The 13244-nt window shown below is 39.4% G+C and overlaps 2 protein-coding genes across 2 annotated transcripts; both read right to left on the bottom strand.

The window, feature by feature from the left end:
• Nucleotides 1-2536: 2536 nt before the first annotated feature.
• On the bottom strand, nucleotides 2537-13145 carry LOC136282225 (tetratricopeptide repeat protein 28-like). The gene is made up of 6 exons (XM_066169552.1): nucleotides 13136-13145; nucleotides 12150-12218; nucleotides 11715-11784; nucleotides 10934-10950; nucleotides 2891-3710; nucleotides 2537-2603 (listed from the first exon to the last, which is right to left on the bottom strand). The coding sequence occupies exons 1-6, from the start codon at nucleotides 13143-13145 to the stop codon at nucleotides 2537-2539; spliced, it is 1053 nt and encodes a 350-aa protein (XP_066025649.1).
• On the bottom strand, nucleotides 3717-10305 carry LOC131771925 (tetratricopeptide repeat protein 28-like). Its single transcript, XM_066169471.1, has 6 exons — nucleotides 10197-10305; nucleotides 9675-9836; nucleotides 9100-9177; nucleotides 8569-8636; nucleotides 3804-7326; nucleotides 3717-3733 (listed from the first exon to the last, which is right to left on the bottom strand). The coding sequence occupies exons 1-6, from the start codon at nucleotides 10303-10305 to the stop codon at nucleotides 3717-3719; spliced, it is 3957 nt and encodes a 1318-aa protein (XP_066025568.1).
• Nucleotides 13146-13244: the final 99 nt, after the last annotated feature.

The raw sequence follows: 13244 nt of genomic DNA, 5'->3' as shown, positions 1-13244 counted from the left end.
GACTTGCCGAAACACCTCTGTGCTTAGTTTAAACTTTTTCCACTCTCTTAAATATAGGCGTCACCTTGTTAAGTTCAGTCTTTGAATTATTCAAATAATTTGGCAGAAGAATGTTGCAGTGTTACGCAAGTTTCAGTTCCTGTAAATTAATAAATCCCACCTTTGGCGGGAAGGATTAAAATCAGGAGAAAAAAGTTTCAAACTTTGCAACTCTGTGATAATAAGAATTAACTTATCCCGAATCTATTGATCCGCGCTGGGGCCATAATTCCGAGAGGAAAAAACTCGGTCCGAAACGTACAGTACAACCCCCGAACTTGGTTAGTAAGAGGTATTGATAACGAATTTATTGACCCGGACTGTAATGTGAAGGTGCTTGTGAACCGCTGAAGAATTTACATCCTTCACGGTCTGGATTGATTAAAAAATAAAAAGAATAAAACAAACAAACAAAGAAAACAAACAAACCAGATGAACTGGAAGAGGACAGGGCCTCGAAGAGTTTTCCAGACAAAAAAATGTTAACTAATCAAGCCTGATCAAGGTCATGGTGGTATTGAGCCGCCCATTAGGTGGTGAAGGTAACACGTGAAGAGCCAATAGCCTCAAGAACCCGTGGCCGACAAACAAGTGAGGAACATGCCAGGAAAATGGCCGTGTAAACCACTATAGCTAAACTTAAGGGGACGTGGAAAAAATGTCCTCTTGTGACATTAAGGCAGAACAGCATGACGAGATAAAGAGAAGATCAGGTTTATTTTCTATTTATGTTTTTATGTCATTAAAATTTAAAGGCTTCCAAGTCGACTTCTCTTTCTTAATGATCGGTTACCTAATCAACCGGGGGTAAGCAAGATAGAGTGTGCGCACAAGCTAACTCAAAATGGTCCCCACTACCGGTCCACGGTGATGTTTTTGTCGCGTGAAGGTACCAGGACTTTGGTTACCCCCCCCCATCCTTGATGGGATGTTAGTTTGTCGTGTCTTACCCCCCCCCTCCCACTTAGAATTTCGCAAGGTTTCCTAACAGGTGACACACCTGGCTTGAAAAGAGAAGACGAGAGGAAAACTGGGGCCAGTAATAGAATTCGTTTGATGGTAAACTTCTCGCGAAAATTAATGCACTCTCCAGAAAAAGTCTTCTTTTGAGCTTTAGTTTCCATTAGGTCCCTTTGGACAAATTTGGATCGTTCGGGGAATTATAAAGAGGAAAAAAGAGAGAGAAAATAGATGGATAGAGTCAAATTTTGGAGGAAAACCTTTTTCTCATTTCTTTCTTTGTCTTTTTATTATCTGGGAAGAAGGAGCCTATTAATAATGATAATAATAATTAATGGCTCCTTCCCGTAAGAAATCAATATGCCAGCCTCGACGGTATTAATTTTTCTACACCTGGTTTGTTTGTTTGTCGTTGTCGAATCCGACGTGAAATTTCCCTCGAAATATAATGATAGCAATATACTTCATCTCAGTCTATTAAGCTTTATTAAAACAAATAGTTTGCTAAGATTACATGTTTTCATTTTCGCTTCTTACTATGTCAATTCGACCAAAAAAATTCACTAAGGCCGACGTAAAGCAGTCATGCAAAATACTACGTTTAACTTAAAGGAAATTATCGAAACTCTGATGCCTTACTTTTGCCAGCGTACACTTTTTTCAATCGCAAAACCATCTTTTAATTGAAAATAATTCGATTTATGAAAATTATTTTAATATCTTTTTGTTCGAACAATCGTGCATATCTTTAAAACAACGAAAAGAATCTTAATTATGGGAACGAGGAACCCTTTGAACTGTGCCTCGCTCCCAACATGAGGTTAAGGAGTCTGGGAGGCACGGGTTTCGAATCCCGTGGAAGCCTGGTGTTTATCAGACTTTATTTCTTTAATTTCTTTAATTGCAGTTTACCTGCAATGATCATTTCTTTGCATGCTAGAAAATATTCAAGAAAAGAGAAAAAAAATTCAATATTTCAACCATTCTTGTCTTCAGTTTAGCTCATTACAAATGATACGCAGTTGTAGTTTGCCTTGCTCAGTAATTGTGCTACACTAAGAATCTAAAATATGTACATGTCGATTATTTCTGAGGTTAAACTTGAAACACAATCAAAAAATCTCTTCGGGCTAAGAAGTGACCTGTAACCTTCGCTGCCGAGATGATCAGCAGTTGGCGCGAATCTCGGCTTGATTATATAGATCAATTTCCATGTGTAAAAAGGTAATTGATAAAAAAATTAAGATTTCATCATTGTAAATACGCCCTGTGTCCTAGCGTAAGCCAAACGTACACTGGGATAATTGAGATTGCAACTGGAAACTTGAATTTGACGTTTAGACTTTTGCATCAAGGAATTAAGACATTCTTGATTTACTTTTCAGCCAATTCTCTGACGAATTTTGACCCGGGCAACTTACCCACGAGACTCACGTGAAGTCGACAGGCGTTTACGCATTCTCTCAGTCTTTTCTAGACGTTACTTTACTGGTATTTACTGAACTGCATCAGTGCAATGCACGCTAGAACTTTCATTTTATGGCATCTGTTCATGTTCATCTTGAGCCTTAGCTTCAGTTATTGATGCTTCTTTTGCTTGGAATCTGAAATCAAAGGAACATTACAGTCATTGAACTAAACAACATTTTGAAATCAGCTGATGACGTAATCATGTTGGTGTGAAAGGATTTAATAGGTGTTGTTTTCGCATCTAAAAGAAAAGACGGATAAAGAACAGAGCAAATCAGATCACTTGCGGAAATTCATCTCCGGGAATGATTTTCATCACTCTTTAAAAAGCGAAGTTTACCAACCTTTCATATCAGCTTATTACAGATAATTGTACGATAATATGCTTTCAGTAAAATTCTGTATAAAAATTGCTACTTACGATTCTTTAGAGATTTGTTCAAAATCTATCGTGACGTCATCACCAATGAGTACAAACGGAGCCCAGAACCGCGGGGCATAAAATTTTTCTGATTCTCGCAGACATTTCATCGCCCGGTTGAGTGACACACTGGCGCTGTTTCTCTTCTTCAGATTTTCGTAAAAGCTTTCCATAAACTTCATGGTGGCCTCGTCATCAATTGACCACAGTGCGACCAGAACAGAACGAGCACCAGCACCGAGGAAAGCCCGTGCAATACCGACCACACCTTCACTAGACACCTTGCCTTGGGCACTGTGACAACAACTTAACACAACAAGCTTTGCACGCAACTTTGCTGCTTGTACATCGGAAATTGTTAACCTGAAATCTTGTTCTTCTGGTCTTCTGTATTTTCGTTCTGGATTAGGAGCCAATGCAATTTCCCCAGTGTCGAATTTTCCGTGGGCAGCAATGTGCACCACAGCAACCGAACCGATTCTTTTCAACACCTCAGCCTTGGTTGCCTCTTTTCCAGTAAGTGGATGGATACCAAGCAATTTTCCAATCATCTTTACTTCCTTTTCGGCGCAGGGCAAGGGTTCAAATTTGTTTTCTCCGAAAAAGGTGGTAAAGTCTTCTAGACATGGATTTCCTACGAGCAACGCTCCACTCTTTTGGTGATATTCTACCGGAGAGGCGTTGATTAGCTTCATGCTCATCAATGACGGTAGAAATCGTAACCTCATGGATTCACTGAGGTACTTTGATTCGGAATCCAAAAATGCAGCAAAAGGGGCGAGCCACAATGGACCATCAGGAACGATAACCAACTCGTCATCTGTGATCAAATTTGAAATAGGACTTACGATGCACTCATGAAAGAGACGCAGAGGATTCTCGTCAGACCGTGATGGGTTTCCTGTATCTTCACCTCTTTCCTCGGCGGGTGGCAATTCTTGTTCGGTACCGGTCTCATCTAATGTGCGGCTTTCACAGATTACCCTGAATCTTCCTCGTACTTCTTCATAGGCCTTCTTCCTTAAACTCTCCAAATAGTTGGTGGTATTTTTAAAGAGATGATTCACTTCTTTCTGTTTAAACAGCAGATATCTGTCTTTCCTGATTACCCATAGGTTAACTGCATTTTCTTGAAGTGCAACAAAAAGCGTCGGACTAGAGATATCAGTGACCATTTGGAAGATCCCCGATTTAGCCTCAACTGATCCAGAAACTGGCTGTTGGGAGCAGAATCGTAGCTTGATGAGATCTAACAAGGCTTGGGCTCGTCCTTGGTCCGCAACACACAACGCCTCGTCGAACTTTGACAGCTCAAGCAAAGTTCTCCAGAGAGCATCATAACTCATTTGATGTGCATCACAGAAGGTTATTTTCAACTCATCTTCAGCTTGAAGGATTCTTAACTGATTGAAAAGTTTAATACTACGTTGATAACAATCAACCGCTTCGTGCAAGTTTCCAACTGTTTTAAAAATAGAACCCATGTTGAAGAATGAAAATCCTTCGCCTAGTTCCTCCCCTGTTTCCAGACTGAGGTTACGACCTTTCTTGTGATACTCCATGGCTCGTCCGAATTCACGCTTTTGAAAAAAAAAATCGCCTATGGCCCACATGACCTTCCTGGACTGGCATCTCATGTCTTTGGCAATGGCATGCGCTTTCTCAAGGTACTCTTTTGCCAACTTAAAATGATTTCGTCGAGCATAAACCATTCCAAGAACGGAATAGGCACTAGCCTCTCTTCTCCTATTTCCGTTGACCTTAGCGAGATCAATCATTTCCTCAGAAAAATCCTTAGCTTTAACGAATTTACCCAGGCTGAAATAACTTGCACTAAGGATTTCTAAGGAGGATAACTTGGCTGCTGGATCTTGAGTAATGTCTCTACATGACTTGGCGTACTTGATGGCTTGATTGTGATCACCCAGCTTGTAATAATCCATACCAAGCGCTATGTAGGCGTGTGCCCTATCTCCCAGTTCTTTAGCGATATTACGATTCTGCCTGTGGTACTCTATTGCTTGATTGGAATCACCCAGATCTCCATAAGCCGAGCCAAGTTCTTTGTAGGCACATTCTTCGCCTGTCCTGTCTGCCTGTTCTTTAGCAATACTAAGCTCTTGCCTGTGGTACGCAATGGCCTGACTGAAATCACCCAGCTCGCGATAAGCCAAGCCAAGATCGTGGTAGGCATGTCCCTCGCCTGCCCTGTCTGCCAGTTCTTTAGCAATACTAAGCTCTTGCCTGTGGTACTCTATGGCCTGACTGAAATCACCCAGCGCGCGATAAGCCGAGCCAAGATCGTGGTAGGCATGTCCCTCGCCTGCCCTGTCTGCCAGTTCTTTAGCAATACTAAGATCTTGCCTGTGGTACTCTATGGCCTGACTGAAATAACCCAGCGCGCGATAAGCCGAGCCAAGATCGTGGTAGGCATGTCCCTCGCCTGCCCTGTCTGCCAGTTCTTTAGCAATACTAAGCTCTTGCCTGTGGTACTCTATGGCCTGACTGAAATCACCCAGCGCGCGATAAGCCGAGCCAAGATCACGGTAGGCATTTCCCTCGCCTGCCCTGTCTGCCAGTTCTTTAGCAATACTAAGCTCTTGCCTGTGGTACTCTTTGGCCTGACTGAAATCACCCACCTCGCGATAAGCCGAGCCTAGATCGCGGTAGGCATGTCCCTCGCCTGCCCGGTCTGCCAGTTCTTTAGCAATACTGAGCTCTTGCCTGTAGTACTCTATGGCCTGACTGAAATCACCCAGCTCGCGATAAGCCGAGCCAAGATCGCGGTAGGCATGTCCCTCGCATGCCCTGTCTCCCATTTGTTTAACAATGCTAAGATATTGTTTGTGGTACTCTATGGCTTGATTGATATCACCTAAGTCGTGATAAGCCAAGCCAAGAATGTTGTAGGCACGTTTCTCATCTGCCATGTCTCCCAGTTCTTTGGTAATACCAAGATGTTGTTTGCTGTACTCTATGGCTTGATTGATATCACCAAGCCGGTAATAAGCCATGCCAAGATTGCTGTAGGAACGTCCCTCGCATACCCTGTCTCCCATTTTTTTAACAATACCAAGATGTTGTTTATGGTACTCTATGGCTTGATTGATATCACCCAGGCGGTAATAAGCCATGCCAAGATTGTTGTAAGCATGTCCCTCGCATGCCCTGTCTCCCAGTTGTTTAACAATATTAAGATGTTGCTTGTGGTATCCTATGGCTTGATTGAAATCACCCAGATTCTCATAAGCCGAGCCAAGATTGTGGTAGGCATGTCCCTCGCCTGCCATGTCTCCCAGTTCTTTGGTAATACCAAGATGTTGTTTGTGGTACTCTATGGCTTGATTAATATCACCAAGCCGGTAATAAGCCATGCCAAGATTGTTGTAGGCATGTCCCTCGCATGCCCTGTCTCCCAGTTGTTTAACAATGCTAAGATGTTGTTTGTGGTACTCTATGGCTTGATTGAAATCACCCAGCTTCTCATAAGCCGAGCCAAGATTGTGGTGGGCATTTCTCTCGCCTGTCCTGTCTGCCTGTTCTTTAGCAATACTAAGCTCTTGCCTGTGGTACGCAATGGCCTGACTGAAATCACCCAGCTCGCGATAAGCCGAGCCAAGGTTGTGGTAGGCATGTCCCTCGCCTGCCATGTCTCCCAGTTCTTTGGTAATACCAAGATGTTGTTTGTGGTACTCTATGGCTTGATTAATATCACCAAGCCGGTAATAAGCCATGCCAAGATTGTTGTAGGCATGTCCCTCGCATGCCCTGTCTCCCAGTTGTTTAACAATGCTAAGATGTTGTTTGTGGTACTCTATGGCTTGATTGAAATCACCCAGCTTCTCATAAGCCGAGCCAAGATTGTGGTGGGCATTTCTCTCGTCTGCCCTGTCTCCCAGTTCTTTGGCAATACTAAGATGTTGTTTATGATACTCTATGGCTTGATTGATATCACCCAGGCGGTAATAAGCCGAGCCAAGATTGTGGTAGGCCATACCCTCGTCTGCCCTGTCTCCTAGGTCTTTAACAATACTAAGATGTTGTTTGTAGTGCTCTATGGCTTGATTGAAATCACCCAGCGTCTCATAAGCCGAGCCAAGAATGTGGTAGGCATTTCCCTCTTCTGCCCTGTCTCCCAGTTCTTTGGCAATACTAAGATGTTGTTTATGATACTCTATGGCTTGATGGATATCACCCAGGCGGTAATAAGCCGAGCCAAGATTGTGGTAGGCCATTCCCTCGTCTGCCCTGTCTCCCAGGTCTTTAACAATACTAAGATGTTGTTTGCAGTACTCTATGGCTTGATTGAAATCACCCAGCACATAACTAGCCCAGCCAAGCGTGTTGCAGGCACATCTCTCGCCTGCCCTGTCACCCAGTTCTCTTGCATTGTGGAATTCTTGCTTTATTATTTCGATTACTGTCTTCGTCTTAGGCTTGAAAAAAAGGGAAAGAAAACTGCATAAAAATTGCGTAATTATTTCGGTTTTAATGTTTGTTTGTCAAATTTAAAAATGAAAGTTGCAACTGTACCTTGGTTTACCAAAGGCCAAAGGCTTTCTCAGTTGAAATAAGTATGTTTTCTTAAGATGCAGTCTCTGTACAGCCAGTGAAAATCGAGTTCTATCAGTCTTTACCAAAATCATATTTTAGTCCAAAACTCCAAAGTACCTATCGTTAGTGTTAGCTATGGTCCATATGAGGCTTTTAACGGCACACTAAGGTATCAATATACTCTGAATGACCATCATTCGTTGTCAACACTTTAATTCACTTAGTTCAAGGATAAATAAGCACAAATATTAAGCAAAGATCTTTTAAAGAACGTATTTATCGATTATGTTGTTTTAATGACATATCAAACCGAATTTTCGACTGTTATGTTCTCGTGAAACCCGAAATCTTTATTTATCTCGAAATGTGGTTTCACTGGTACAGTATCGATAAAAATTCTAGTTGTAAAGGTAAAAGTCGACTAAAGAACTTTACAACTTCTCGAGGTGTTTTAGGGCTCTCTTCGTTGAAATTGTAGAAAAGCTTCCGAAAAGTCACGGAGAGATCCAGAATAACAGTCGCCATCCAACAATGGTGAATAGTTTTTTAAATAATCGTGTGTCATTTCAGAGGATGCTAGAATTTTTTATGATTTTTAATGAGAACTAGGATGAAGAAGGCAAAGCCATTTACTAGACCATACACTTACATTTCCGAATTTGAAACATTCCCAGAATGACCTGTTTCTCAGTCGCCACAGGGTATCGTTTATTTCAATCTACATACAGTTAAGATGCAAATAATACCGAACAAGGAGAATGTTGCCTTGGGACTGCATTTATACGCATGCGCAATTTCTTAATGGCAGTCTTTTCAACAGCTAGCGGGAATGCTAGTGGTCAAGAAATTTGGCTCTGTGTTTGTGGCTTTTAACATTCAGTTTCTAGATTTATTGTTTTGTATGTGATTAATGAAAACAAAACAAAAGAAAATCGAAGTTCACTCCGTTATAATGAAGAGCGTTTTTCATTTGGACACTCTCTGAAAAAGCAAGATGTTTTCAAAATTCCGAATAGCTTACATCTGATATGCGTGCCGTAAGTCTTAATACTAAATATTTCAACTCTGGCTCTTGGCATACTAAGAGAGACCACGCTCTTTCTTTAGATCTGACAAAAGGATACGGCTAATCCTTGAACACACCATCTGTACGCTTCTTCAGGCTTATTCAGCTCAAGACAGGCACTTGCTCCTATTCAAAATAACGCAGAGAATTCTGTCAAACCGGATTCATACGAAAAAGTGTTCTCTAATACAGTTTTTCTTCGCTCAGACGAAAAAGAAATTTTAGAATTTTTTTCCTTGTGCGCTTTTGAAGCAAGACTTCTTTTGGAGGGAAATTTATGAAATTATGAAAAGAGCTTTACTACATGTGGAAATATCAAAATAAATATCTCGATGATTCTTAAAATTGTCCGTAAGAGATAGAAAATTTCCTCTTGCACTCTACTTCGAAAGATGAGTATCAGCAGCTTTTAATTTACATTTTCAGGTCAATTTCTCGTTCTGAAATGGAAAATTAAAGCCAAAAAGAAAAAATATGTGGGAGTAACAGCGCCTCATTCTATTTACACCAGTCATGTGATGTCCAACTAATCAAAGCACCGTATGGCGTGGGGTAGTTTTTTACTTTTCCAAAAGAAAAAAAAAATTACCTCTGACAATTGCCTTTAGATATGTTGGTTGTAGCTGATGAGCGGTTGTTGCATCTCTCAGTGAGTCCTGGTAATTGCCTTTTAAAGAGAAATGCATAATTTTATATAATTAATAATTATAATTAATGATTATCAAACCGTAGTTACCAAAACCAAACATAAAGAAGGAAACAAGGGCGTAGCTCGTTAATCGTTACATGGCTGACAAAACATGTAGCTATACTTTTCTAGAAATTTGTTTCCAAAAATCAAATGATCAGTTTCTCTGAGTGTAAACTATGTTGTGTATAAATATTTGAGTGTTATGAAGCCGATTTAAGTATTTGAGGTCAGCGGTGGTAAGTGAAGAAACAATAAAGACGTCAGGCCGAGAAATGAGCCTAGATGTCGGTGGTGGAGAAAGGAAATTGGCTTAAGTTCCGTGGAAGTGATACAAGATAAAGTGCCGTGGACATCTTCTAGACACAGACGTGTGTTCATGAACTACCTCAAGGATTCTGTGAGGCCGACTGCTTAGTGGAAAAATAGAAGGAATGTGAAAATATGTAGGCTTAAAAGAACTAAGGTATTCTCACCTAATTTGAAATGTGCTGACGCCCTGTTGTTGTATAGTTTGGCCTTCAATTCTTTGTTTCCACATTTCACTTTAATTCCTTTCGTGTAAAAGTAAATGGCGTTTAAAAAATCGTCTTTTATGTAAACGTCGTTACCTTCATTCTTGTAACCTTCAACTATTGCTGAAACGAAAGAATTTAAGCAATATTTAGTAAACTGAAAATTGTTATCGATCGCGATCAAGGTATTGAAAAAATAATGTAAAAAAGAGTATAAAGTAATTTGATCTCAACAATTTATGAAGCTTTCCTTCATGAAGTGTCAGCTCTTCCCATGAGAACCTTGTAAAATGACAAATCTCGTCCCTTGAGAATTTTTTTCATTACGAAGTGCCATCACACAAATAAATGTTACCCGAAAAAACTTCAAAAAGAAAGAAAAAATTGCTAAAGAAAAGAAATAAAGCAGAGTGTTGGTAGTTTGAAAGACAGGAAACATGATCACGAAGCCTCCTTTTGAAGAGAAAGCCGCTCTAGGCTCACCTGTCAAAGTGTCTTCATCAAAATCAAGAGTTACTTCTTTTTCTTCTTCTTCATCTTCTCCAGAAGGTGGTGTGACGTCACTTGGGGCTTTGCTTGGACCTTCCGCCATGAATACTTGGAGTTTACATCTCAGCAAACTACAGCTCCTTCGGCTCAGTTCCTGTATGTAGTACCTGTGTGTGGTACCTGATCCTTTAAAATAATAATTTATTAATAACCTAAGTAAGGCTGTGCCATCTTTTAGCCCTAAATAGTTATTATGGACAGCCTGAATTCTCCCCATTTTTCATATAATATATATACACACACATGTACATATATATTATATCATGTAAAATTAATGTACACACACACATATATATGTATTGTATCATGTAAATTAATGTAGGATACGAATAAATGAAGTTGTCGTTGTTGTAATAGAGTCTCGGTATTTTAGTTACCAGCGTTATGCGAGCGTGACCGAGGGTCACGCTGTTAGGGGACAGTGTTACTCTGTTGTAATTGAGTCTTACAAGGGCATATAAACCCTTGTGGTTTTGATCGACAGTGTCTTTGAAAAGAAACAGTGTTGTAACAAGTTTAGGAGTTGGCGTAGTCAACTCGCGCTCATCTGTAGAATAAAGCCATTGAAATCCAGTCGAATCTGTGTACCGTGGTTTCCTTGAAGACCACTGCTACATGTACAACAATGATGTGCACAACAACGGTCAAATCACGGGAAAATCTGAATTTACCTTTTGGTCCTAAAATTCTGGGTTTTTTTTAACAGGAAAAAATCTATTTTGTGAATTTTTATTCTCGAACAAAATTTTTCTCATCAAAAATATATATCCAGCTTGTCTCTTATAGCTTTTGTTTGGGTTTGTCACGGAACACGCGTCTTTTTAGTTGCGTGACGAGCTTAATCATAGCTGTGACGGAGACATGTAACAAACCACGTGCTATCCGAGTTTTTACTAAAGTGATTGATCCACTGAGTCAGATTCGTCTTGTTCGGTAATTAACCGCCCCTTCACCGTGTTTTTAGGTCTTATTTCTTGGTAATTTAATAGTTTGTTGATTCAGTAGCGCTTTACGAAATATGGGAATTTGTGCTTTTCGCCGCCATTGCTTCCGTTGCTTTTTCTAAATTTTTGCTATGTCAGTCTCAGTACAAAACACTCGATTTGAATGAGAAAGATATTTGAAATTTCTAGTTTGTGATTTAACGACAGATAAATGCACTCTCTAAGCGTATAATTAACTCCAAATTCTCAACGCTTCGTGTGGTATTTGAATGTTTCACTTATTCGACATCTGTCATCCACTATGCATTGATTCCTTTACTTATTTTTTTTACCAACCACTCACATCAGTGTCTAACCATGTAGGAAATAGTTAGAGAATGACAGAGTGAACTTTCATGATTGACAAGGGTACGACATTGATTCAATTTAAGTCTTCTTTATTCTAGAAAACGTGTTTATCGAAAAAAATTAAAAATTTTTTCCTTGGACGCCTTTTACAAATTCGTACCTGACAAAGCTGGGGAATCGGCTCCGGTTACATCCTGCCACAAAAGTTCCTACGATGATCAATCTGTCAGCTGTGATATAAGCAAGGTAAAAAAGTTTTTAAACTAAGTGTGTAACGATATTAAAGATTTTAGTACAAATGTCATCTGATTCTGAGAAACGAAATGTTCCCTTTTTAGATGTAACGTTAGTTGAAAACAGCATTCGCCTTCAAACTTGATACTCGAATGATAATCATTAAAACTAATATTTGCTATTATTGTAGAACTGCTTATTATAAGACTTGGAAAAATTTCAAGCTTCGACTGGGCTTGAATACGTGTCCGTTAGATACTGATTAGGATAGGTGCTATTTCCAAGCTACATTCTGTACAGGTTTTCCATCAACAACAGCTATCGAAATGTCGATGAGTGTGGTGCAATATATTATCAGTACTTACTTTCAGAAGACGCTTGTTTGACAAAGATGATGCGTTCAAGTTATTAAGTTCTGCGATAGAATAACCTGAAAACAGAAAAATTCAAAAACAAGAAATCTTTAGTATGGGAACGGTCATATCTTCGTAATGTTGTCATGTTGCTCAAAAAAAAGCCAACAGCGATTTCATTTACACATTAAATTATTTGGAAAAAGAATTATTTTGTCAAAAACTGTTAATAACGAGAGAAACATTTAAAAAGATCTTGTCAGCTAACCTTATTAAGCCAAAAAAGGCAAACCCCAAAGTCAAGATCAGTCGCTGTATGTATACCAAGTTTGTTTGCAAATAATTGTAATGAGACAAAAAATTTATTTGAATATGAGAAGTGTTATTTGAAGATCTTGACGGCAGACAAGTTTCATTTTTCAACGCAATTTTCTCCTTTGGTTGAGTTGAAAATGAAAATTAACGTCAGTGTGTTTGAACAACTATGTATTTTTATCAACCATCATCTCATATTTTTTCGAAATGTTTTTTAAACCTCTTTTGTTTACGATCAGTAGGAAGGATTTATCAGATATTGTCTCTGAGTAGAAGTTTGTCGAAATCTATAGTTTCATGAAAATCTCCGTCAGTGATAAACACGACAAGTGTGTATATCAACATTTCAACGCGCTATTTTTGCACGCGGACATAGTTTCGTACCTCTAAACCCTAAAATCTCATCGTTAGTCTGGATGATAGTGTATCAAAACAATTAAGAGAACCTACATGATGATCAGTCAGAACGTGAAAGTTTCATTTCTGTTTCTGATTCTGAATAGCTTTTCATCCCAAAACGTTTGTCAACGATACAATATTAAAATGCTGTCATTTAATTTATTTTGGACCTTTTAATTTTTTTCTTTTCAAAATATCACCATCGGTGATTTGTGAGCTATGTTTTTGTGGCAGTTACTGTGTTAGTTTTTCAGTGTGCAGCTAAATTTATCAGCGTTACCGAAATCCATACGTATGTGATCAACGAAATGAAAAAAAAAAGTGTTCAATATTTTTTCTAGCTCTCACCTGCTCCCTCCCAAGATCTTATCAGTAATTCTCCTTACTAT

The sequence above is a fragment of the Pocillopora verrucosa genome, chromosome 7 (genome assembly GCF_036669915.1).
Source record: "Pocillopora verrucosa isolate sample1 chromosome 7, ASM3666991v2, whole genome shotgun sequence".
NCBI classification, from domain to species: Eukaryota; Metazoa; Cnidaria; class Anthozoa; order Scleractinia; family Pocilloporidae; genus Pocillopora; species Pocillopora verrucosa.
The sequence above is the reverse complement of the archived record's forward strand: the minus strand, read 5'-3'. Positions and strand labels throughout refer to the sequence as shown.

Coding starts and splice junctions, on each gene's coding strand:
- LOC136282225 (XM_066169552.1), bottom strand. Junction 11,785..12,149: donor CAAGCGTCTTCTGAAAGTAA/GTACTGATAATA, acceptor CTTATATCACAG/CTGACAGATTGATCATCGTA. Junction 2,604..2,890: donor GAACAAATCTCTAAAGAATC/GTAAGTAGCAAT, acceptor CTTTGATTTCAG/ATTCCAAGCAAAAGAAGCAT.
- LOC131771925 (XM_066169471.1), bottom strand. CDS start 10,305: ATGGCGGAAGGTCCAAGCAAAGCCCCAAGTGACGTCACACCACCTTCT. Junction 8,637..9,099: donor TCTAAAGGCAATTGTCAGAG/GTAATTTTTTTT, acceptor TATTTTGAATAG/GAGCAAGTGCCTGTCTTGAG. Junction 7,327..8,568: donor GGTGTGTTCAAGGATTAGCC/GTATCCTTTTGT, acceptor CTTTTTTTCAAG/CCTAAGACGAAGACAGTAAT.